The 27788-nt window shown below is 38.4% G+C and overlaps 1 protein-coding gene across 1 annotated transcript in view; it reads left to right on the forward strand.

Annotated features, from left to right (window-relative positions):
- LOC124802831 (dynein axonemal heavy chain 2) overlaps window positions 1-27788 on the forward strand; it is a 1031222-nt gene that overhangs the window by 260747 nt on the left and 742687 nt on the right. The window contains 1 exon segment of the mRNA XM_047263843.1: window positions 4843-4990. Coding sequence (XP_047119799.1) covers window positions 4843-4990 — 148 coding nt within the window.

A 27788-nucleotide genomic window follows, 5' to 3' on the forward strand; every position in this document is an offset into this window, starting at 1 on the left:
GGAGCTTTAACCTATTGTCTGAAATTGTAGTTGGGAGTCCCCCACAGTGTAACTTAAACTGCTTGTCACCTCAGCTGAGCACGTTGTTGGGTCCATGATTAATTGGCTGTAAAGGTTTATGCACGGGATCTTGCTGAATAGTAACCTGCTTGCATATTGACAACTCAGCAAAAACAAATGAATGGCAAGATTGTTGTATTCAACTTGCTGCCAGATACAGTTTCCATATGCTCGACCACAGCTTAGTAACAAAGTTTGATGCTTCAGTAACATCACTTGTAGTGCTGCCGAAGAATTCACAGGATACATGAATTGGTACTCCATACATCAGCTTGGCTGCTGTGGTTCCTGAATTGTCCTTTATAGATGTGTGGATGCACAGTAGAACAGTGAGGACCAGTTATGTCCAGTGCTGCTATCTGTGACAACGTAGTAGTAATTTCACCTCACGATGTAGGCATTCCACCAGTCCATTTGCTGATAGGTGGTACTCTGTGATTCTAATCCTCTTTGTGTCCAGTAGTGTAGTGAGAGCTTTGAACAGATATGAATCAAATTGTCTGCTCTGATATGTGCTGATACATTAGAGGAACCCTGAAATGGCCAATCCACCCATGGATAAAGTTGGTAACTATTGTCTTTGGTGAGATATCTGCCATGGGGAAAACCACTGGCCAGTGTATAAATCAATTAACTTCAGTAAGACAATAGGTAAACCCTTCAGGTGGTGGTACAAGTTCTATTGTATCCAGATGGATGTGTTCAAATTGTTGATTAGAAGGCATAAATACACCGAGCAGTACATGGACATGTTGAGTAATTTTATTGTGTTGGCAGGCAGTGCATTGAAAATCATAACTATTGCCTTCTGCACCTAAACTTGGCCACACAAAATCTTGTTTGATCAGAATGAGATTTTCACTCTGCACTGGAGTGTGCGCTGATATGAAACTTCCTGGCAGATTAAAACTGTGTGCCCGACCGAGACTCGAACTTGGCCCCGAGTTTGAGTTTCGGTCGGGCGCACAGTTTTAATCTGCCAGGAAGTTTCATATCAGCGCACACTCCGCTGCAGAGTGAAAATCTCATTCTGGAAACATCCCCCAGGCTGTGGCTAAGCCATGTCTCCGCAGTATCCTTTCTTTCAGGAGTGCTAGTTCTGCTAGGTTCGCAGGAGAGCTTCTGTAAAGTTTGGAAGGTAGGAGACGAGATACTGGCAGAAGTAAAGCTGTGAGTACCGGGCGTGAGTCATGCTTCGGTAGCTCAGTTGGTAGAGCACTTGCCCGCAGAAGGCAAAGGTCCTGAGTTCGAGTCTCGATCGGGCACACAGTTTTAATCTGCCAGAAAGTTTCTTGTTTGATCAGTTTGGTGGTGTTTTGGACTCCTGGATGTGAGAGTGTGACAGTTGATGCAGTGAAGCGATGACTAGGTGGAAGAAAGAAGGCCATATTCTTAGTGAGGATACATCATAGTGTATCAATGTGTTTTCTGTTGGATATGCCGCTTTTGTAGACCAGGAGGTTGTGCCAAAATCTCCTGTAACTCTGGATTTAGGTGTTGTGCTGCTGTGAGTGCGTCATAATCCATGAAGCTCATGATCTTTTGGAAGTAATATCGAATGTAGGTCTGCATGTTCTTTTCGCTGTTGAAGTGTATGATGTCGGTAGAGTCTCAACGGCTGCCAGCATTGATTCATCCATTGTTGCAGTACTGCATCCACTGCTGTCATGGAAGTGTCGACCATGAAAGGTGCTTGAGAAACTGGATGTTCCAATATGTAACATTTGCGATAATGGATTTCACTTTAGCAGAAGCTGCTAGCTTCATTTGTCCACACTACTTTGTCACCAGATTTATGTGGCTCTTGTATGAACTCGTTTAATAATATTGCTAAGAGCTAAGAGGACACGGTTTCGAGCAAAGAAGCGATAAAAATTCATGATTCCCAGGAACCACTGTAACTCACATTTTGTTGCCGGCTGTGGATGATTGACTATTGCCTTGATACTCTCCTGTGAAGGCCATATTCTGTGGGTGTTAATTGTGTAGCCCAGGAACTGCATCTCTATTGCTCCAAAGACACACTTTGCCAGGTGAATGAGCAAGCCGTGCATGTATAGATGGTTAAAAAGTTGGTGTAAATGTTCTAGATGTTCTGCCTCCGAAGTGGACAGAGGTACCAGTCAGGTATAGTCCGACTGTTAAGTAGACGATAATCACTGCAGGGTCACCACCCATTACTTTTCTTTGACACTCCACGAAGAGGCAAAGGCCAGCTGCTACCAGATAGTCAGCAGGTTCCTTGCACCAGCATGAAGGTAAACAATTGTTTCGCTGCTTTGAACCTATTGAGTTTCAGACATTGTCATTAATGAATGAATTGGCATCCGTGGTGTTGTCAGTATGTGATGCACTCTATTATACTGCACTTGTGCAAGCATGAGTGACTGTTGCGTAATTTCTGGAAACTGCCTAAAAAGTTAATATTTGGTGAATCTCCTATTATCAGTCATACCCCAGCACAATCACTGTGACAAAATAGATCATGGCTGCTTAGTCTGCTCACCGTGTCCAGAAGGCGACAGTGATGAAGATCTGGGAGTAGCCCAAAAAATGATAAAAAGTCTGCTCCTAGTATCGGGTGCACCACATGACCAACTATAAACTACCATTCACATCTGTTGTGGAGACAAAAGGTGAAGGCTAACGTTACCTGTCTGTACATTTGTATGGTGGAGTTGCTGGCAGCAAAATGATGGTAGTCGTCACGACTATGGTGAGGCTGGCGGCTGGCCATGAAAATAGACTCATCTGCTCTTGTGTCCACCAAGAATGGCTGTTTCATGTATTGTGCAGTCCCAGAAAGCCGATGGCTGTCATTTGGAGAGTCAGTCACCATCATTACTGACTTCCTGTTGCATTTCCCATTCAGCATGATGCACTTCACTTCCTTGCAGCTGTACCAAACCATCTGTGGTAGCAACATAATTTTGTAACTAATGGCTAACAATTGTAACTCCTTGTTGAGTAATGGCGTTGTGGTTGGCTGGTGCTTGCTTGGAAACTGCAACTTGTGTAGTAAGTTTTGCTAACTGTGCTTGAAGTGACACAAATATCGCCATGGTGATATTATGTGGTTGTGAGCCGACAGCCTCTACTCTAGCAGATGGATACATCTCAACAGTGCAATCAGCTGTCTGTGTAAGCACATCCAATTCTCCCATGCACACATTGAGTATCTTTTATGCGACAACCAAATATTTCTCAGAATATCATCAGTGACTGCATTAGTTTTCAGTGTTGACAGATCACATAGCAACTGCAAATGTGAGTGATTGCCTAGTTCTTCTGTCCGCAGTGACTTCTCTAAATCTCTTGGTTTATGACTGACATGCACTTGGTCAGTACACCTGTAAGTGCTGTATACCACTCTGTAGCTGGTGTCGCATCTAGGATGTTCTTCATATTAGTGGTCATCTCTTCATTAAGTGTTGCAGTGATGTAACAGTATTTGGTCTTGTCTGCTATAACATGTGCCAGAACAAAGTGGCTCCCCGCCTTGAAAACAAAAGCACGGGATTTTTTTGCCAGAATGGAGGTTGCTTCACTGCAGTGCAGCTGACTACCATGCTTGCAGGCTCCTAATCTGCTGTTGTTGCTGCTGGCCTTGGTAAAGTCTCATATTCTATGTAAATCACGGAAGAAATAAGCGGTGCGACTGTTACACCTTTATGTTGCAGTGTGAGGGATTTATGAACAAGCTGTAGCTGACAGAATTGCTTAAACTTGTCAGATGGTGCAGTTGAGTCTTTGTTGTGTTGTGTGGCATGGTTGTTTCTTACTAGTCTCATTGTGTCCAGTGCATGATCATATTGGAGTCGCTAATAAATGTTGAGTCAATCATATTGGAGTTGCTAATAAATGTTGAGTCTTACAACAAGATATTTATTTCCAGCATAAACAAGTGTAGCATACAGAAATGTGAGTAAGTGATGTCTCTGATACAACATAGCAACAAAGAAAAACTAAAGAATAAACAACACTTGCATACATACACTGTCACTGCATTCTCTTTTTCCACAGAATGACCACAACTCATGCCAAGAGTACAAAAAAAGTTTAATATCTGTGTGCACTTGTGTTAAATGTTTTTATACTGCCACTGCAGCCTGATCATGAAATCTAACCTCGAACATGTTACTAATTAAATAATTTAAGTAGTCAACAAATTTTCTGATTGGTAGTGGAATTTGTAAAAACTTTTCATATTTTTGAAACAGTCATGGTTGATTAAAAGTGAGTATGTCCTTAAATGGATGTAATTGTTGAAAAATATGCAGTTTTTTTTTAACATGGGCTATATAGTGATATAATGTGTGATTTTTCACATACACAAAAAAAGTCAAATGATCGTTCTGTTGTGATCATCATTAGGATTTGAGTGTGACACTTACATAGACAAACAAGAAGCTGCTCTACTTTTCTACAAATTTAACTTTAAGCATCTTATTAATTTTTGCAACATATACCAATTTATAAAAAAAATGCTTTGTCTTCTCGTCATTGTTTGTGCAGAAAAATTGGAGGTGTGATATAAGTGTTAATAATTGCCTAGAGAGAAAGAGAGAGAGAGAGAGAGACAGAGAGAGAATATCATTCTACACTATGTGCTTGGCAGTGAATCTATTTATTTTTTTCTTACTTTCAGAACTTAATGCACTAAAATAGGTATTTGTCTCTGATTTTTATTTAATAATACAGTTGTTTTGTAAGTCATAGATTTAAATTTTACTCAATCATTTTCATTGCATTAATTATATTTGTCATAATTCTGCAATATAGAGGTCGAGACCAATATAAACCATCTCTATGAATACGTGAATCATTGGAATGTTTATAAATCAGTGTGGTCTCTTGACAAAGATTTGTTTATAAGTCATTATGAAAATGACAAACGCTCAGCAGAGGCATTTGATGCTGACATTAGCAGGTAAGAGAAATACAATTTATGTGTGTGCTATTCTGCTTCATATCAAAAAAGCATTTTTTTTGGACCACTTGGATAGTGAAGAAATGTTCCTTTGGTATTTCCCATATCTCAGTTGGGATTATCAATTTTAATGAGACTAAGTTGGATTTAAAGTTCTTTGCTTTCTTTCATTTAGCTTGAAGATTTCCACGTTATTAATTTAGCACAATGAATACATAGTTTAGAGTCCAACAGACTGTGTTATCATTCTTGTGGAATACTGTTGCCAGCACAAAAAGGACTTGTCAGGAGCTTGTGCCATAACAAAAATGGCTTCTTTTGTATTTTATATGATACCTGAAAGCCCTGAATGGAGTGAAAATTGCAATAGCAGTAAAGATAACTGTTCATTGTCTAGTTTATGTGTTAACCAGTTGACAGTCACATAAACAAGATTTGAATAATTTGTAAGCTTTTTGACAATGTCCTTTGCCACAGTTAACTAACAAAAACACACACTTGTATCACATTGTCCAAACCAGCTAAATCGGCCTGACACTGCTACCAGTTGAGCTGCATCACAGGGATAATGTACCTTGCAAAAGGACAATATGAGCTTGTGTGCGTGTGTGTGTGTGTGTGTGTGTGTGTGTGTAACCTCCCAGGAGGTTTGTTGTTTGTAAGCTTAGCAAGGATTTCAGTCTTGTTCTAACCGGTGAGAGGGCACCTTTATTCCTTCCATTATTTCTGTTGTATTATACAGGGTGATTCAAAAAGAATACCACAACTTTAAAAATGTGTATTTAATGAAAGAAACATAATATAACCTTCTGTTATACATCATTACAAAGAGTATTTAAAAAGGTTTTTTTTCACTCAAAAACAAGTTCAGAGATGTTCAATATAGCCCCCTCCCGACACACGAGCAATATCAACCCGATACTCCAACTCGTTCCACACTCTCTGTAGCATATCAGGCATAACAGTTTGGATAGCTGCTGTTATTTCTCGTTTCAAATCATCAATGGTGGCTGGGAGAGGTGGCCGAAACACCATATCCTTAACATACCCCCATAAGAAAAAATCACAGGGGGTAAGATCAGTGCTTCTTGGAGGCCAGTGATGAAGTGTTCTGTCACGGGCTGCCTGGCGGCCGATCCATCGCCTCGGGTAGTTGACATTCAGGTAGTTACGGACAGATAAGTGCCAATGTGGTGGCGCTCCATCCTGCTGAAATATGAATTGTTGTGCTTCTTGTTCGAGCTGAGGGAACAGCCAATTCTCTAACATCTCCAGATACTGTAGTCCAGTTACAGTAGCACCTTCGAAGAGAAAGGGACCAAAAACTTTATTGGCTGAAATGGCGAACAAATGTACAACTAAATGAAACTTTATAGCTCCCTTAATTCGCTGACAGATAGTGCTTAGCTCTGCCTTTTGTCATTGCAGAGTTTTAAATTCCTAAAGTTGTGGTATTCTTTTTGAATCACCCTGTATAATGGAATGGAAGAATCTTTCCTTATCGTCCTGGAAATTTGAGGTTATTCGTAAATACCCTACAAAAGTACGGAAAAATGAGACATATCACTGGATAGAGAAGCTCTGCAAGTTTCAATTCGCAATGCATGCTGGGCATGCTGAGTACACCACTTGAGGGCAGGTGTGTGAAGACACGGCATATAATGGGGTGATGTCTGCAATTTGGGTCCTTCAATTCGCTAAATGTTAGCTGCAATGGTTCAGTGACTATTTCAAGCCAAATATCAAGTAAAAAATACCAGAAGCTGAAACAGTTCATAGGTGGTAGTACACATTTTGTGAGACGGGCTGTCTATGTGGTGCAAAGAAACCAGGCTGGCCTGAACTGTTGGCCAAGAAGGTTGAAAGGGTTTGGATGGTGAGGTATTGGTTCTTGATAGAATAGTGATTAATAAATGTCCTTCTTAAAGGGCCCTCACGTGCTCAGTATTTATTTCACAATAATATCATGTCAATATATTGTGCAAAAGTGCAAGGCTAAGAATGGAACAATATTATTGCACAGTAACAATATTATTGCACAGTATTTATGCTTGGGACAATGACTTTGTAGTGAACATGTCAATGCTTGATGAAGTAGACTTCACATTTCTTGTAATAGCAGTTGATGCAAGTTGCAAAAAGAAGAGCAATAGGAAGTGGAAATGGGCAGAAAAGGGTTCAGAAGGTCTTCTTCACCTGCCCATACTAAAATGCTAAGAGAGCTTGCAGCAGAGCCAGATAACTATCACAATTTTTTAGGAATGAATGACGAATCTATCAGCGAATTAGTGAACTTCATTTCACTTTATGTACACAGAAAAAATGCTGTTTATATACTGATCGGATTTCACTTCCCGTAATCCTGGAAGCGATCTAAAACCAGGAATAGTGACACATTATTGTAAAGGACTGCTAGTGGTGTTACGTATTTTTGCAGTAAATAATTCAGGCTACCGAAACAAACAAATAAGCAGTTGCAGTGTTATTTCCCTGCACTTTAAAACATTTGTCAAATTTTTGTACAACTAATCACCAAATAAGTATTAAATACATAATCAAACCACTCCCCTGACTGCACTTCAACAGACGATTCTTTTCATCTATCTTTCCTGATATATTCAAATTTCTATGATGTTATTGTAAAAGTTGTTTGATTGTCTGAAAATTAACAAAATCTAAGCAGGAATTGTCATGCACAATATCACCCTTACATGGTAGAATATATTGGAAAAATATATTGAATGAGCTTCAATATTTTTAAAGTTCTGCAGTCTCCTTCATTATATTGCACAAATCGTCATTACTATTCTCAGGCAGTTAAAATCATTGCACAATAATCAGTATTGCACAATAAATTTTGCACATGTGAGGGCCTTTTTATGTTAATCTTTGAAATAATTTTCATGCCATTCAACCAATGAGTATTATTACATGATTAAATAATAGTAGGTGTTGTGCAGAAATTCTGTACCATTATGTATGCCACCCCATATAAATGAGTAAGTGTGTTTCTATCTTCTAATAATTCAGCAAAAATAATCAAGCTTTGAAAATGTAATTGAATGGATAAAAAATCTACTCACTAAGCTGTGGCAGGAGAAAAAAAACATGTAAAAATTATGGAAACAGGCAAGCATTTGAAGTCATTGGATCCTTTTGTCAGATGAAGGAAAAGGACTGGAGAGGATTAGGAAATAGAAAGAGCTCTGGAAAAATGCCCCCTCAGGGGAGATGTACTAGATGGGTCAGGGGAGACTTACCAGATGGGATAAGAAGGAATGTCTTTCTGCTCATCCTGTCCAGTAAGTCTCCCCTGACATGGAATTCTGGGCAACCTTTCCAAACTCTCTACGTTTTGTAAACCTCACCAGCCTTTTCCTTCACCCCTCTTCCTTCTCCTTCAACCTTTTCTACCAGAAAAAGGAACCACTGGCTCCAAAAAGTTTGCAAATTTAAATTCCTTTATATGTGTGTTCTCCTGCCACCACTTGGTAAGTAGATTTTTATATGTCCAATTACATTACATGAACTGACCAATTAGTCACAATACCCTCTTAAATCCATTAAGTATGGTAAACTTAGTGCAAGCTTGACTATTTATAGTACATTTTACCCAATCACCTTAAATTTCCTTTATCAAACCCTGTTCCACACTAGTGTTACCATCCTGTAGAAAACAGTACAAACACATACCAGCTGTCGCCAAACACCATCGTTTGAGAAGTCAAACCTACAAAATTTCATTAGAAAAATAAACCTTAATCTAGAAACTCATCATTGGACCATCACAATCATTAATTTTGTTCAGTAGGCTTAATCTAGAAATTTGACAGGGATTGACACCACCAGTAAATCAGAGCTTGTCTCTCCTGCTGGGAGACTCACAGCATTGTCAACACTAGCATTACCATTTATGGTGGACACACTTATCTGAGCAAAATTCGATCCAGAAAAATCGGCACTTCACTGCAGCAAGGAAAAAAAAGAAAAAAAAAATATTGCTTCCCCTTGCAGATAAAGTGTACTGAGACCATGGTAATTGTTTTAAAATCTCCACAAGTCTCCACTACTTCACACTACTTCAGCATACACAACTATAAGTGCTGCCCCCTCCAACAAGGACACAAAAAGTCATCAGGCCACAACAGATTTCTATTCATAAGAGTATTGTGGCTATGAGGGCTACAGCACACTTTGATCATCCTTAACCTTTGTGACATCATATGCTGTAATTCACCCTAAAAACACATGACATCACAATGAAGCCATCATTATCAATGACATCATTTTGATGCAGTTGCTGATATCAACCATGACGTGATGGGATGTGTACTGCAAGAGTTTGATTATCATATTGGTGATTGCCACATCACAAATCGTACCATATCGAATGGCTGTAATGTGTGTTACAAACTAGCAGAGTTGCTTTCTCCATTGATATGCTTCATTTTTGTTTATGTCTTGTGATTTTCATGCAGGTGTTTTCTGAAACCCTGGACATACTTATGAATAACCCTTTATATTTAGCTACAATTTGAAATTAATATCTAGCATTCCCAGTAAAAGAGGTAACATTTCTTTAAATTGTTTTATAACCTTGTGAAATGTTTTGTTAAGGGTATTCTTATGCTATGACCCAACACTTATATTTTAGAAGTATTTATTTATTCTCAACAATATTATGGGAAAGATAGATTCCTATTCACCATAAAGATGACCTGTTGAGTTGCACTCAGGCACAATGAAAAGACTGTTATACACTGAGCATTTAGCCAAAGGCATCTTCAGAAAGGAAACACACAAGATACACACATACACATTCACACAAGCAAGCACACATCACGCACACATGGCCACTCTGGCCAGAGCTAGCTGTCATGTGTGCATGAGCAGTAATGCGTGTGTGAGTTGTGCTTGCTTCTGTGAATGTTTGTGTTTCTGAAGAAGGCTTTGACTGAAAGCTCATTGTGTACAGTCTTTTCGCTGTGCCTGTCTGCAATACACATCATCTTTACAGTGAGTATTGTTGATATTCCAGCCTGGTCAATTCATTGCTTTGTTTATTCCCACGATTTTTACAGTATTAACTTTTTTTTGGTGATTTGATTGGACCATCCATGAACTGTCTTTGCTATCAATCATTAATTCAAAATGTCTTTCCACTCAACCTGTCCAGTAAGTCTCCCCTGACCCACAATTCTGGGAATACACAGTAATGTACCCCATTTGCAAAAATAGGGATAAGAGTAGAGTGTAGCTAGGTAAAAGACTAAAATGGAATTAATACATAAGTAAATGAAACAAGAAGATAAGATGACATGTTTCATACTTGGAAAGAAATGTTCATTCAGAAATTCTTTCATGCTGTTGTCTTACAGAATTATCTTTTTGGAGAATGTACTTAAAGTAAATAAAGCACTGACTCATTAAAAGTGAGCAATAATAATTGTGAGTAGAGTGAATAATAGCACATGTTACTGATACCGCTACAAAGATCTTGGAATTTTTGCACTCACTTACTAATACGTTATCCCCTTAACTTATTTGTTGCTCATGATTGAAATCAGTTTCTCTTGAATTTGCCTTTGTACAATTGCTATATAACATGCCTTGCTGGCTACTTTGTGAGTTGATGGTGCTCAAAAATGCCTTTAAGATGACAAAGATGACATTATCAACAGCTCACCGAGTTTGAACGAGATCATGTAATAGGGCTGTGAGAAGCTGGATGTTCCTTCTGCAGTATTGCAGAAAGACTTGGCAGTAATGTAGCCACTGTATATGATTGCTGACAGTGGTGGGAAGATCATCGTCATAAGAAGACTGGGCTCCGAACAGCCACATGGCACTACAGACAGAGAGGATTATCGTGTTCAGCATATGACTGTGATGCACTGCAGTTCGTCTGTGACGCACTGTGCGTACTGCAGTTCGAGCAGCGGTTGACACCACAGTCACACAATGAACTGTTACAAATTGGTTATACCAAGGACAGCTCTGAGCCAGATGCCCTGAAGTGTGCATTCCACTGAATCCAAACCTCCACTGGTTGTGACTCAGTAGTGTTAAGTGAGAGCTCATTGGAGGGCAGAGTGGGGGTTTGTTGTGTTTCCAGATAAGAACCAGTTCTGCCTCAGTGCCAGTGATGACCATGTGTTGGTTACTAGGAGGACAGTTGAGTACCTGCAACCAACCTGTCCACCAACTAGACACACTGGACCTTCACCTCGGATTATGATCTGACGTATGATTCCGTATGATGGCAGGGGCATTCTCTTGGTTACCCCAAGCACCCTGATTGCAAATTTGTATGTCAGGCTGTTATGCTGCCATTCACGAACAGCATTCAGGGGCTATTTTCAAACAGGGCAATGCTCGCCCACATACCACAGTCTAAACCAACAAGCTGTACAGACCGTTGACACGTTGCCTTGGCCTGCTCGGATCACCATATCTGTTCCCAGTTGACCATGTATGGGACATCATTGGATGACAGCTCCACCATTATCAACACCTAACATTAACCATCCCTGTATTGACTGACCAAGTACAACAATCAGGGAACACAGTCCCCTAAATTGACATTAGCACCTGTATGACAAAATGTTCGTATACTTGCATTCGACATTCTTACAGTTACAGAGGTTATTAATGTACTAGCATTTCACATTTGCAATGGCTTTTCTCACACTTACATTAACCTGTGATCTACACTAACCACTTAAATATGATACCTAGACAAATGTATTCCCAAAATTTCATTATTCTACATTACTGTTAGTGTTTGTTTTTTTTACCCCTTGAGTACACATACCTTGAATTATTCCACATACCTGAAGGTACTCCTCTGGGAAAGAATATGCTGAACATGATGAGTGAATAATGAAACCTTTTCTTTAATTATTTCTTTACTTACAATTTTAAGAGACATTGTGTGACTAAATGGTTTTCATTAGAAGCAGGAGTAACAGAGTGAAATATTGAATTTACAACATTATTAACTTTGACTTTATATCTTGGCTAGGAGAAAGATGCTCAAGACAAAAAGTAAAAGAAAAATTGAATAGCTGCTGGGAACAGAAAACAGATACTGGATCAAAAGCAATGAAAGATGGCAAACTCACCTCAGTTCATTGGTACTTTTGTAGGATGTTGTGAAAACAAAGAATGCCAGACTCTGGTTATAAGAATTTTCACTTCCAGTTCCTGGCAAGAGATTTGTCACACAATCCTAGGAATTGCTGGTCATACATAAAGTCAATGAATGGACCCAAAATTTCCATTCAGCCCCTTGTGGCTATGTCGGATTTTGAAATTAAAGACAACTGCCATAAATCAGATATTTTTGATTCAAAATGTAAAATTTTATTTACACATGAGGATAAAAATGTGGCATTGTTTGACTACCTCACAGATTCACTAATAAGAGATGTTGAAATGAGCACCCCAATGTTTAAAAAACAATTAAAGACTATTTAAAGTTAACAATGTACTGGGCCTTGATGAGACTCCAGTCACACTTTACACTGACTACGTCGTGGAATTTCCACCGCTTCCATTGCTCATATTTATCGAGAATATCTTGCAAAACAAATGGTTCCATAAAACTGGAAAAGAGAACAGGGTAAAAGTTCAGATGCACAAAAGTACAGGCCAATATCATTGATGTGTGTCTGTTGCTGACTCCAAGAGCATATTCTGAGCTCAAACATTGACATTTCTGGAGGAAAATGAAATTTCTCTCAAAGAAAAAAATATCACTCATGTAAAAGAAACACCTGTCTTTATTCACACAAAGTATCACACAAAAATTACAATACAGGGGGCCAGGTAGATTCTGTCTGTCCAGATTGTTGAGAGGCATCCCACTCTTTATCACATTGTCAACTACTAAACTTTGCATATACATATTTGACTAAATGGATATTGGATTAGTAAATCTCTATACAATTTAATGGATGTTGAATATTCAACAGAAATGACAGCAGTATTGGTGTGCTCCAAGGAGGCATAACAAGACCTCCAATGTTCTCAATTTTTAAATGGTTCATCATAAAGTGCAGAAAGATTTGAACAAAGTTTCCACTTAGTGTAATAAATACACTTCCCTGTAAATATGGATAAGTGCAAGATAATGCTTACAATAAAGAAAAGGAAAATTAGTGGAGGACATCTTGAGCATATTACATCATATAAGGCATTCATATACATCTACATAATACTCGACGAGCCACTGTACTCTATGGTGGAGGGTACCCTTTATCACAACTAGTCACTTACTTTCCTGTTCCACTCACAGATAGAGTAGGGAAAAATGACTATCTATATGTCTCCGTATGAGGCTTAATTTCTTGTCTTGTCTTTGTGGTTGCTACGTGAAGTGTATGTTGGTGGCAGTAGGATCATTCTACAGTCAGCTTCGTGTGCCAGTTCTGTAAAATTTCTCAGTAGTGTTCTTCGAAATGAATGTCTTCTTTCCTCCAGGGATTCTCAATTGAGCTCCCGAAAGGTATCCATAACACTTGCATGCTGATCAAACCTACTGGTAAAAAATCTAGCAGCTTGCCTTTGAATTGCTTCAATGTCATCTTTCAGTCTGCCCTGGTGTGGACCCCAAACACTTGTGCAGTACTCAAGAATAGATCACACTAGCACCCTATGAGGAGTCTCCTTTACAGATGAACCACACTTTCCTAAATTCTCCCAATGACCATTCACCTTCCCTACCACAATCCTCACATGCTCAATCCATTCCATTTCATGTAGTATCACAACATTATGCCCAGATGTTTAAACGATGCGATTATGTCAAGCAGGACACTGCTAATGCTGTATCTGAACATTATGGGTTTGTTTTTCCTATTGATCCACATTAACTCACATTTTTATACATTAAGAGCCAGCTGTGATTCATCAGACCAACTAGAAATTTTATCTAGGTCATCTTGTATAACCTACAGTCACTTGTCTTTGACACCTTTCTGTACACCACTGCACCATCAGTGAACAACTGCAGATTGCTGGCCACCCTGTCTGCCAGATTATTTATGTATGTAGAAAATAGCAATGGTTTTATCACACTTCCCTGGGGCACTCCTGATGTTACCCCTGCCTCCAATGAACACTCGCTATTGAGGACACATACTGAGTCCTATTGCTTAAGAAGTCTTCGAGCCAGTCACATATTTGGGAGCCTAATCCGAATGCTCGTACCTATGTTAACAGTGTGCAGTGGGGCACCATGTCTAATGCTTTTTGGGAATCTGGAAATATGGAATCTGCCTGTATCCGTTCATCCACAGTTTGCAGTATATCGCATGAGAAAAGAGCAAGCTGGGTTTTGCATGAGAGATGCTTTCTAAAGCTGTGCTGATACATGGACATGAGCTTTTCGTTCTCTAGGAAATTTATTATATTAAAACTCAGAATATTCTCTAGAATTCTGCAGCAAACCAATGTTGAGGATATTGATCTGTAATTTTGCAGGTCTGTTTTTTTTACCCTTCTTGTATACAGGAGTCACCTGCACTTCTTGCTTGGTACTGTGCACTGGTCAAGAGACTCACTATAAATCCAAACTAAGTAAGGGGCCAGTGATGTAGAGAACTCTTTGTAAAACCAAACTGTGATTCCATCCAGACCTGGTGACTTATTTGTTTTCAACTCTTTCAGTTCTTTCTCTATGGCAGGGAGGCTTATTACTGTGTCATCCATATGGGACTCTGTGCAATGGTTGAACAACAGTATGTTTTTTACGATTCTCCTGGATGAACAGTTTCCTAAATGTGGGGTTTAAAACTTTGGCCTTCCTTTTGCTATCTTCTACTGCCAAACCATGCTGATCAATGAGTGACTGCTAGGGAAGCCTTAGACCAACTTAGAGATTTTACTTAGGACGAGAATTTTTTCAGGTTCTCTGCCAAATCTTTAGCCAAGGTATGATGGTGGTACCTGTTGTGTGTTTCACACATAGATCTTCTCATAGACATCTTTGCCTGTTATCATTCGTGCGTCCTCCTTTGAACTGAGAGTGCAACAGCCTTTGCTTCATCAGCATTTTCCAAATTTCATTATTAAACCATGTTGGGTCTTTTCCATCCTTAATCTGCTTACTAGGCATGTACTTGTCAACAGTACAATTTACAATCTGTTCAAAATTCGCCCATAATTCGTCTGTGGTCATCATTCTGGAATTAAGTGATTGCTGTTCATTGTCTAAGTGAGATGCTAACAACTGCTTATCTGCTTTTTGTAGCAGAGACACTCTCCTAGCTCTCTTGACTGATTTATTAACTTTGATAACCATTGTCACTATGATGACATCATGATCACTTATCTCCATTTCATTACTGATGCCATCAACAAGGTCTGACCTGTTTGTAGCTACAAGGTCCAAGATACTTCCATTGCATCTAGGCTGCTAAACTAGCTGCTCAAGACAATTTTCGGAAAACATGTTCAAAATTGCTTCACAAGACTGTCTGTCTGTACCCCTGCAATGAAGCCATATATGTCCCAGTCTCTACTTAGTAGGTTAAAGTCACCACCAACTAGTTTTACACGATCTGGGTATATATGCGCAACTGACAATAGACTTTCTTTGAATGGCTCTAGAACGGTCACAGCAGGGTCGGGTGTTCGGTAAAAATATCCAGCAATTAAGTTGATTTCACGTAGAGCTGTTACATGTGACCAGATAACTTCACAATCACACTCACTTTCAACTTCAGTAGAGACAATATTTTTGTCGAATGCAATGAACACTCCCCCTCCCATGGCACCTGATCTGTCTTTACAGTAAACATCCCAAGACTCAGTAAATATCCCACAGCTTTTTACTTCGGGTTTTAGACAGCTCTCAGTCCCAAAAAAATTGGACGTTGAGAACTTTCCGGGAGAGCAGTAAATTTGGAAACTTCGTTATGAATACTTCAATAATTTAATGATAAAATTTTTACAATTGGACTGTCTTTACAATGAAAGCGGTCTGATTTCCCTATATATGCATCTGAACTGGCCAGTGTTCATGAGAGTACCTTCATTCAGGGGTAGTGAGAAGTGGTGTGAATGGGATGATCATGTACGATCAGTGTTAGGGAAAGTAAATGGAAGACATAGATTTCTAGGAAGAGTTCTGGGAAAGTGCAGTGCAGCTGTGAAGGAAATTGCATAAAAAGGAACATATAATATTCTCTGTTATTTCAGACCCTGCTTAGCATTGAAACCCTGTTAATTCTTAGTTTGGTACATTGTTGACACATTGCAGAACTCTCATGGACACTTTATCTGTGGCTCCAGAGCAGTTTGAGTCTCAGGATGCACAATCCTCAACCTATTTGGTTGTGTCTAGTTTGAAGCAGGTTATACTATGCTTGATTTTAGTGTTTTATTGTGAAAATCTGGTCTTCATATTTTTCCTCATTTTGTGGCAAGCCTATTTATGCTAATAATTGTTTAAAAGTACAAAATGTTGAAGATTTTTGTGCCTATAACTTCTTGTTTTTGTATGAATGTCAAGCCATGGCAAAAAAGTTGAAAGATAAGAAGATACTGGTATTACTCCTGGAGGATTTTCATCTGATTTTGATACACCAAATGAGAAACTGATGAGAAGAATTGAAGGAATTTACAGGCCAAACAAACAAAAAATGACACCATCCCTATACCAGTTATCAACAGATTAGTTCCACTTATTCTCCAGAATCTGAAGAAATTCAGTTTCAAGATAGCAGTGATAAGGAGAGGAATCTTCCATTTCTTTTTGAAAGAAAGAAGGTATTTTCACTATCAAATGAAATTAAAACCCAAAATCGTGGAGCTCATGACCAGATTGTATTGCTAGCCATGGAAAATGCTAAAAGTGTGGCGTTTTCGATATGGAGTCAAGACCTCATTCAATGTCTTCCCAGTGTAAGGTGTTTTTATGTCACTGAGAGAAAAAATGTTTTTATCAATACACTTCTCATGGCATAAGGTTTGTTGGTGGCTGTACCTTTATGACCTTGCAGGGATCTCATGTCCCTGAAATAAGAGGTCCAAAAACATATTTTTATGGTTTTCTTCCAACTACGACAGTTTCCAACCTACTGTAATGACATTAAAAAATTGAGAATTGTCAAAGTCAAAGAATAAAGTCCAGACCACAAAGGTTAAATGGGATTTCTTGGAACAAAGACAATGTATTTCTCAGGAAGCCTGTTGGGTAAATTTAGGGTTCCTGTATTTGAGGAATATTGTGACTTTCCTGCTGCCATCAACATACGTCACACATAGGGGTAATGAGAATAGGGTAAGAGGGATTAGGGTAGAGGCAAATAGGCAGTTATTTTTCTTTTGATCATTATGAAATTTAAGTAGGACAGAAAATAGCTAATATTGCTACAAAAAGTGAAAAATCAAGGATGGAATGACAATATTATGAAAAGGATAGATCACTACTCACCACAGTGCAGATGTTGAGTTGCAGAGAGGTGCAAAGAATAGACTCCAGTACATGGTGAGAAGCCATCTGTATTTTTCATAATATTGTCAATATTGTTACAAAGTACTATCTGCCATGCACTGTGCAATAGCTAGTGAATGTTGTGTAGCAGTGTCTCTTAAAGCAAGTGTGATCTCAGTTATTGAAAGTCTGGATTGCTGTGTCATCACTTGCATGGAGTATTTCCAAATATGGTTTTCATTTTTAAAAAGGGGTATGTGTTTTAGGTTCTGGAGAAAGTAATTCTTTTGGATTTCCATCTGACATTTCTCTTTTTCCCAACACCGCAGGACTATATTGTACCCTGATCTTTAGAGGAAATTTCATTAGTTTATTGTCTCGTTTTGTGAAATCCAGTATATGGCCAGAACTAACATAACATTGTGTTCACTTTTGTAATACACTAAGGGCAAGAACTAAGTCATAATAATTTTCAAAATAAAAAAGTCCTTCCTCATTGACTTAGGAAACAGGACAGAGCATTTTACCATATGAGAATATGTTGACTAGTTCAGTGATAAGAAAGATCTCAACAGTATTATGCACAATACATTCAAAATTGGTGTTATCACATTACTAGTTTCCAAGCAAATAATGAAGATAAATAGGAGCCATTAATTCTGACTTGCTCCAGTGCTCTCTAATTTCAAGACATGTGTTGAGGACCATCATTACACACAATTACTACAACCTGAAAAATCAGCTGTGGCAGAGCCTTGTCTAACTGAGGGACAAAGAGTGATGTATGATGAGAAACTGGTAGTTACTCCTGAATCTCTCTGTTGAGACTAAGTTTTAAAGGAATTAACTGAAATTAGACTGGCTGATAATATTATAGAGACATATGTTATCTTTGAAGTAAAATATGGAATTGTGTATCATTGAAAATTAAAAAGCAATGGCCTTTCAAGTGGTCTGCAGAGGCATATACTTCATAGTGATTCATTGTTTCTGCCAGTTTTCACCACAGGGATGCTGAACTCTCACTTTGCAGTATTGGTCAACAGAGACAATTTCTGTCACAGGTGTTTGGTTCTCCAAGGTGTACAAAAGGTCTGTTGTTCATAGTAGGAAACAACTCTGGTGAGATTTAGCAAGCAGCATTCTCACCTGAAGATGGTGACAAGATGAACTGCTGAAATATTGTGTCTAAATGACTGAATGGTCTGGCTACAGACAAAAAAAACTATAATCAATTAATGCACCAGAAAATTAACATGAACAGTGACTGCTGCTGTTTGGAAATGTAGGACTACAGAAATGATGCATGTAATCAAGGAAAATAAGAATAGGAAAAATTTTGTGACATTGGGCTTATTTGCCAAATTGAATTAGGGCCAGCAGTAGTGAAATATGAATAGTATGTGAAAGAAACAAGATCAGTTGTGTTAGAGCAATGATATGTCCAGTATTCACTTTGCACATGTTTAATTCACATGCTTATCTACATGAACCGTTATTCTGCTTATCTATTCTTGAAGGGTATAGCACACTGACAATTTACGTAAATTTTTGTTTGAATGACCACTTTTCAGTCAACACCAAGTCCTGACCCTGATTTGCTCAAAAAAGTGCAGCCACATTGGGTAATACAGTGAGATGGAATGGGTGCTTACAGTGACCTATCCTTCCACTCCAGGATTCTTACTTCATCTTAAGAAGTGTCTAATACTTAAGTGTTGCAACAGACAGTGTCTGAAATCAGATCCATCATGTAGTATTGTGATAGTACCATTTGTAGTGTTCGAGAATTTCTGTGTAAATTCTAGAACCACTCAGCCTTCTACCGTCTCGAACACACAATATTCTGGATATGAGTGTCGGATGGTAGAATCCTACCTACTGCGCGTTACATATTTGTGTGTGCCGGTTTAAAATCAGTCGCGGGAAGAAAGTAGACGCGGTGGACAAATCGCACCAACAAGTACTTTCGAGCAATCCATAGATGTTTTATTGAGTGTGTAAGGAAGAACCTATTGGGTCATTGACTATTGTTATTAAAACAAGGACAGTTAAAAAAGAATTCTTGAAAGCTCTTGACATAATCTTGCTATTGGCAAGACTTATTTTCTGATTCATGTTAAGAAAAGTTATGGTATCTAAGTCAACTTTCTTTTAACTGTAATTCAATCTGTTTCTGACGTTCGGCTTTATGAGAGACTTATAGCAAGTTACATATTTATGTGGAAAGTGAGAGTTTTATTGTGTATGGAGGGCAAATAATCATTAATTGACGAAAAGTAAATTTTGTATGTCTACTTATTTCATAAGTAGAAAGAATCTAAAAATTGCTGTACCTAGCATTATTTGATGGAGAAGAAGCCAAGAGAGTTTCCAGCAGCTGGCTAGCTAGTAAAGAAGAGTGGCTGCAAGTTACAAGTAAGTCACGTATTAAAGAATTGGAAGGTAGTTTGGGGGTATAAACCGATATAACCCAGATTCCAAATCACTCTTTATGTCATTAGAACATTAGAATGTGGCGACCTGTGTGAAAGGACTGAGAAAACAGAAATTTTAAGTAAAAAACGAAAGAAGAAGCTGTTACATGTTGCCATAGCAACCAAACGTAATAAGACAAGGGAATTACTCCAAGAAATTGGAATATATTCAAGCACCATGTGGAGCAAAATTTAAACGGAAAAACAGTGAAGGAATGAAAAATTCACAACAATAAAAAAGCAAAGAAGATTTTGACATATTTGTCTAAAAAGAAATATGCATAGAATGCTTCAAACAAGAAGATCCACTGTAGGGAGTATACAGCTCTAACAAACATCGCGGGGACACAGGCGCGGAAACCAACATACATCCAACGCCGCCGGCTTCAGCTGCTGTTCACCAGTGCTGACCTGCCTCCACATCCGCTCACCTACGCAATGCGAATTCTGTACTGGGTGAGTGTGAAACAAAACTTATTCACTTTAGTATGAAGTGGTACAAGATGCCGTTGAGTGAACTTTTATTATGTAATTATCATATTTAAAGTTAGTTTAAAATGCTCACAAGAGCTAAGGCATATAAAAGTATGGAAAATATACAACAGGTTGGGGAAACTGAAGACCTAGCTATGACCATGAAAATTAGCAAAAAAGTGCCTGACTGGGCTGAGTTGATAAATTTAATCAGAGCTCAGAGTCTTAAGTTAAACTCATTAAGTTCTCAATTAAATACCCAGAGTGAAGCTTTGAGTGCTCAGAGTGAAACTCTAAAAATTCAAACGACAAATTTAGGTTTGTTGAACACCAAAGTCGACTCTCAAAGCAAAGAATTTAGTAATCTATGCGATGGCATGGGTGCTTTGAAAACTGAGTTCATCGCAGTTAAAAGTAGATTTAAAGAATGAGTTGACAAATTCTTTGACCACTCATATAAAATATATCTTTGCTGACCTTAGTCAGAAACAGGGTAACACTTTTCAAGATTTATCGAAAAGGTTAGAACTTAACATTGAGAACAAATGTAATAATGTAGAATATGAACTTATTGAAAAGTTGGAATCTTTTGAAAACGTGTACAGTATTAATTAAAATGATGTAAGGCAGGGGTTGAATACTTCGAAAGAAAGTGTAGAGAATCATAATGAATTAATGCCAGTCAGTCAGTCGCAAATTACAGGTGTCAGTACATGGGTAGATAATGTAGGAAGAAATTTCAAAGAGAAAATAGCTAACTTTGATATAAATGTAATTAGTTTAGTGGAACAATTTGGAGAAATTATAGGTCATAAAGTTACCGAGAGAATAACATCTGGAAATGTATTGTCTATTCCTTTATCCGAACTCAGTGATACCAGGAAGGGTATGGACGACCCGTGGAGAGAAATTAAGCTTATCCAAGATAAAGTAGAAAAAACGGTAACTTCATCTAATGTTGTATTAACTAGTGAAGCGGTGACTGATTTGCAGTGAGGAGCTAATTCTGGGTTATCTAGACAATTCCATAAATTTAAGCCAGACGGAGAGGTACATCCGACCCATTTCTTAAAAAGATTTAATCAAGCATTACCAAAAAATTGGGAACATTCCAAGAAGATCGAATTTGCTTTGAGGTATGTTCTAGGGGAAGCCTCAGAATGGGGAACAGTAAATATTGAAAATTTTTCCTAGATTTCAAAAGAAATTTAAAGAAAAGTGCTGGTCTGCCAGTGCTCAAGAAAAGTTAATATCAGATCTGTGGGACCCAAAATATTATAATAATACTTGGGGTACTATAAGGAAATGTTTCGACTGGAATTTAACACTACTAAAAAAATGGGGGGGGGGGGGGGGAATACAATGTAAAGGATGTAAAATTGTACATCCCCCATAGATGTTAACATTCTGAGTTAATGGGCAGAGTAATGAGCATCGGATCCCAAGTTGTTTTCGGTGTTTTTTCCAAAATAGTTTTCCTGCACTGAATTCCTTTAAAATCTAGAACCATTCTGTAATCTTATTGCTTAGAAAACTGGATATGACTGTAAAATAGAGAACAACTTAAGAGAATCACAGAAAAAATTGATATCTAGACAAAAGAACTGAATAGAGTATTACAAATCAGAAACTGCTAATTGGAGTAATCTCCAAACGTCGGTGCTATGTCTTCCTTTCAGTCTGCCCTGTCCTCGCTCGTATCACAGTATGAACACATAATCGTTATGGGCGACACAAACATCGACTTACACTTAAAATCTCCCTCTGCAGAAAAACTAAGGAGACTGTTCCACTCCAATGATATGAGTTTAACAACGCTGGACCCAACCCATCACATGCCACACAGCCATACACTCATAGATATAATAGCAACAAAGTGACCAGATAAAATAATTTGTGCCAGTCAGACATCCGCTCTGGGACTCTCTGCTCATGATGTGATATTCTTAAATTACTCAATGCATACTACCAAAGAAAAATCTCACCTGGCAACCTACAGAAACCTAAAAAATGTTAACTATGACGCTCTTCATCCCTTGGCATGATATAAGCAATGAATCGAGTTTAGACGGAAAAATTCGGGAATTATGTCGCAAAATTATTGCACTGTATGACAAACATGCTCCTCAACATACTGTCAAGGTAAAGAGAACTCCCGCTCCGTGGCTCACCACTGAATTATGCCAGTTAATGAATAAACGTGATGCTGCACATAGGGCCTTTAAGCGTAACCCAGCTCCCGAGGCGTACAAAGCTTATAGGAAACTCAGAAACAGAACCAAGCAAAGCATGAGGAATGCCAAAATCAGACATGCCCGCTCTGTCGTATGCGGTATATCGAAACCTGCTGCACTGTGGAAAAAGCTACGCAGTTTCGGTATAGGGAAGCGAAGATCTGACGCTGTTTATCAAGCGTCTGCAGAAGAATTAAATGATTTCTTCTCAACAGCTGTAAACTGCCACGCAGCGACAAATTACCAGCCCCAAGATATCAATGTCTCGAGAGACAAGTTTTTCCTAAAACATGTCACTACAGGCAAAGTACACAAGGCAATTATGAGAATCTCTTCCGAGGCAGTAAGAAATGATGGAGTGAGCATTGGCATGATTAAGAACATCGTAGACACTATTATTCCAGTTATCACAGACATCTTCAACCTGTCTCTTGTCAGTAGTACATATCCTACTGAGTGGAAGCAAAGTTTAATTCAACCTATACCCAAGACTGACAACCCTAAGTCGCCAGGTGACTGCAGGCCGATCAGCATACTACCTGCAATATCTATAGCCCTAGAATACATCGTCCATGAACAGCTGACGGATTACCTCAAAACTCATAACACCCATGATAAATATCAGTCAGGCTTTCGAAAGCACCAAAATACAGCAACTTCATTAATCAAAGTAACTGATGACATTAAACATGCTATGCACAGACGTGAAGCTACCATCCTAACACTGCTTGACTTTAGCAAGGCTTTTGATACAGTTGACTTTGATATATTACTAATTAAAATGAAACAGCTGAATTTCTCAAACAGCGCAATACACTGGTTCGACAGCTACCTCAGAAACAGAAGTGAACAAGTCATTTGTGGGTTGGAGAAGTCATCATGGAAAAACACGCGCTCTGGAGTTCCCCAAGGCTCCGTCCTTGGTCCATTATTCTTCTCACTGTACATTAATGATATTTCTTCAGTGATTCACTCCTGCAACTACCATCTATGTGCCGACGACATCCAACTGTACATAAGTGCAAGCCCCAAGAACATTGCTGATGCAGTAGCGAGTATGAACGCAGATCTTTGCTCTGTTTCTCAATGGGCACAGAACCTGGGTCTGAAACTAAACCCCAAGAAATCCCAGGTCATTCTTATATCTCATCCAAAGTTAATCAGCCGTTACTTTCGAGAAACAGTCCCTCAAATACTCCTCAATGGTACCTAACTACCATACCAAAAAACAGTAAAAGACCTTGGAATAATCTTGGATGAACACCTAAACTGGGAAGAACAAACAGTCACAGCTTGCCAGAAATCACTCTCCTCCCTACATGCAATCCAAAAATTTAGAATAACATTTCCAACCGATGTTAAGCAAAAATTAGTCCAAACACTAGTCTTGCCTAATCTTTACTACTGTGATGTATTTCAACACGGCACAAATAGTGAATATTTGAGATGCCTTGAGCTAGCGATGAATGCTTGCATTAGATACGTGTGCAATGTACGGTTGTATGATCATATCAGTCCTTCATACTCCCAGCTAGGTTGGATACGCCCACATAAGGCACGCGATCTCCATGCGACATGCCTACTTCATCGATTTCTTAGCCACTGGTGCCCCCAATACTTATCTTCTTACATTAAACACCTATCATCATTCCACAACCGCAATACCAGATCGGATACATCTAGCATCTTGGCTGTACCCTTACATAACACAAAATCTTTCTCCGTGTCATTCTCCATCTCAGCCATACGACTATGGAACGCGCTCCACTGTGATCTGCGTCTTATCCAGAACCACTCAACATTTAAGAGGGAACTCTAAACTTACATCTTAGGGACGGTATAGCCACCATTGTTGTGCCCCTCTCATCTCTTTCTTTCTCCTCTCCATCATAGCTTTGAATTTTACCATTCTATTTCTCTTCCTCTAACCTAGCTACCTCTTCTATATCTCTTTCACCCCATTCTATCATCTTATGTCACTGCTTGATAAGAATAACTCATAAGCTGCAAGAACATAACGAGAAAATTCCCAACTAGCAATAGGACTGACATTCACAAAAAGAAAAATATGTTTACTTTTATATACATAGTCATTACTATTATTATTATTACTCTTGATTGTTATAATTATCATTGTACTACTGTTATAATCTCTATTTTTTTCTTCTTTAACATCAATACTGTATAACACGTTATATGTCCTTAATGTTCTGTACAAACTGAAATTCGTTCAATTTGAGTATGCCTGGTTAGGTGTAAGAGAGGGCCTGAAGGCCCTAATCTTGCCAGGTAAAATAAATGCATAAATAAAGAAATAACTGAACAACTGTTATACCATAGTGTATAGATTTTCTATTTTGTATAGACCTTTTATGAGATGTGATATACATGGGAGGGATTGTCTAAATTTTGGAAGGGGTGGGTATTGTAACTAAATGCATGATTTACAAGAATAGATAAATCATGGCTAACACAAAACACACATCACACCTTTCAAACAACCCTCACAAACAAGTGTGCCTGATTTTACAACATTTGTCGTTTCAATAGGGTTGCTAGGATTTCCTTCGAGAACCTCAAAGGGTGAAAGTGAGACAAGTCGGTTCTGTAAGGGACGATTTAACACCAGACCTCCTCCAGCATCTCACTCAAGTACCTGAGGGGTAAGGGTCCTAGGGAAGGGGTTTGGAAGGGTTTCCTGTCTTTGGGGCTATCTTCTTTTCTTCTTAAATCCTAGCATCCACATCTATTTTTTTCTTTTCTTACTTCTCATTGGAGGACCTGTCTATATTTTTCCCTCTTTTCATGTTCACAAACTTCTATCGCTGAAGTCCTTCCTTATTTCCATGTTTACTAGAGACCTAAATCTTATGTTTAGATAAAAAGGCTGAAAAATCAAGACTACACAACACATCCACATATACACAAATATACACTTCTACACAAACATTGAATTACAAAAGACAAAACCTGTCATGATGTGAGAACTGCCAGGTGTTGTGGGGGAAGATGTGTGTACATGTGGAGATATGCACCTATATATAGAAAGCTAAGACAGTTCTACATCGAATGTACATAAGAAGAGGTGCACGTAAACAAAGAACAGTGACAGTTCTAAATAGATATTAGAATAGGCACAATGAACTCAGGCGCAAAGAGAGACAAAGGCATATAAGTTTATGGAACGAAAATGCTACAGCAAACAACTATAAAGTATTAATGAGTAATGGATAAATAAGAAAGAGAAGTGAGCAAAGAAAGAAAACGAAAGTAGGAAAGGAATTAGTCACGATGATCATTGAGAAACGTCAATGTCATAAGTACTCTGATGAATTGAAGGATAGTAGGACATAAATAGTATATCTAGACATAGTATCTATTGAAAATATAGAAGTTGATAAGCAGAGGAGGACTCTAGGGAGTAAATTATATATTAAAGAATGAATGCGAAGTTTGAAATATATTTATATCTTTAACAGAAGATACTTTATTATGGTATACTTAGAAATGTATACTAGGGTAGTGAACTGTGAGACCTACTCAGAAAGGATAAGGGGGGCCTACTCGGCATTCACTAAGTAGAAATGGTAGACATACCTACCTGGAGATAGGATGATCTATGGCCCGAAAAATAGGGATCTTTTGTAAGGAGCGTACCTACCAGAATGGAAAGAGGAAGCGCTGTCATAAGGTCAACCCACAAGCAAGGAATAGGTGCTGATCCTAGGAGAAGGAAACAGTGTCATGGCAAAAGTCACAAATCTTACAAGATATGTAGGATATGTAGTGATTCGAGAATTTCTGTGTAAATTCTAGAACCATTCAGCCTTCTACCGTCTCAAACACACAATATGCTGGATATGAGTGTGGGATGTTAGAATCCTACCTACTGAGCGTCACATGTTTGTGTGTGCAGGTTTAAAATCACTCGTGGGAAGAAAGTAGATGCAGCGGACGAACAGCACCGACAAATATTGTCGGGCAATCCATAGGTGTTTTAGTGAGAGTGTAAGGAAGAACCATGGAGTTTATATGCAGCTCTGTGCTTATTGTGTCATTGACTATTGTTATTAAAACAAGAACAGATGAAAAAGAACTCTCGAAAACTCTTAACATGAGCTTGCTATAGGCAAGTCTTATTTTCTGATTCATGTTAAGAAAAGTTATGGTATCTAAGCCAACTTTCTTTTAACTGTAATTCAATTTGTTTCTGACATTTGGCTGTACGAGAGACTTACAGGAAGTTACATATTTATGTGGAAAGTGAGAGTTTTATTGTGTATGGAGGGCAAATACATCATTAATTGACGAAAAGTAAAGTTTGTATGTCTACTTATTTCATAAGTAGAAAGACTCTAAAATTTCCTGTACCTGGCATTTATCAACAGAGAAGAAGTCAAGATAGTGTCCAGCAGCCAGCTAGCCAGTAAAGAAGAGTGGCTGCAAGTTCCAAGTAAGTCACCTATTAAAGAATTGGAAGGTGGTTTGGGGGAATGTAACCCAGATTCAAACTCACACTTTAAGTAGTTAGGACATTAGACATTCTAGAAGCAAAGTAATTTATGATTTCATTGTTTTTCCCCTTGAATTGAACTAATATAAAGCTCACAGGTTTTCAACTGAGTTAGCCCACTGAAAGGTCCAGTACATCAAGGAATGTCTCTCATCCAAATGTTGCAGCTTTTCAAGAATTTTATTTTAGTGCAGTATATTGTTCTTAGCAGCTTTTGGCAGTTTTAGTGCTCCAGAACCTAAAATACATAAGCCTTTTTAAAATTTAAAGCCGTATTTGGAAATACCCCATGCACCTGGTGACACAACAATCCAGACTTTCAATAACAAACATATGATATTAGTATTATAAAGACCCAAAATGAGTAATTGATTAAACATCTGCCTGTTTTGTAGGCATGAGAAACCATCAAGAAAACATCTTGTGCACATGGACATTGCCACTAACTGCCATATTTATAGCAGAAATCGAATTCATGTCTTAAAAATTTAATCATCACTAATTTTTTCTATTTAGTTGCTTCTTTAACAAAGTACTATATGCTCAATGTTGGTATTAACATGCTTCAGCCCTGTTACCAGCAGTATGGTGTGGTATACAAAAATCTTCATCATGGTCCTGATGTCAGCTGATAGTGTGTGCAGTGAATGGTGGTTTT

Source organism: Schistocerca piceifrons, chromosome 6 (assembly GCF_021461385.2).
Source record: "Schistocerca piceifrons isolate TAMUIC-IGC-003096 chromosome 6, iqSchPice1.1, whole genome shotgun sequence".
Classification (NCBI taxonomy): domain Eukaryota; kingdom Metazoa; phylum Arthropoda; class Insecta; order Orthoptera; family Acrididae; genus Schistocerca; species Schistocerca piceifrons.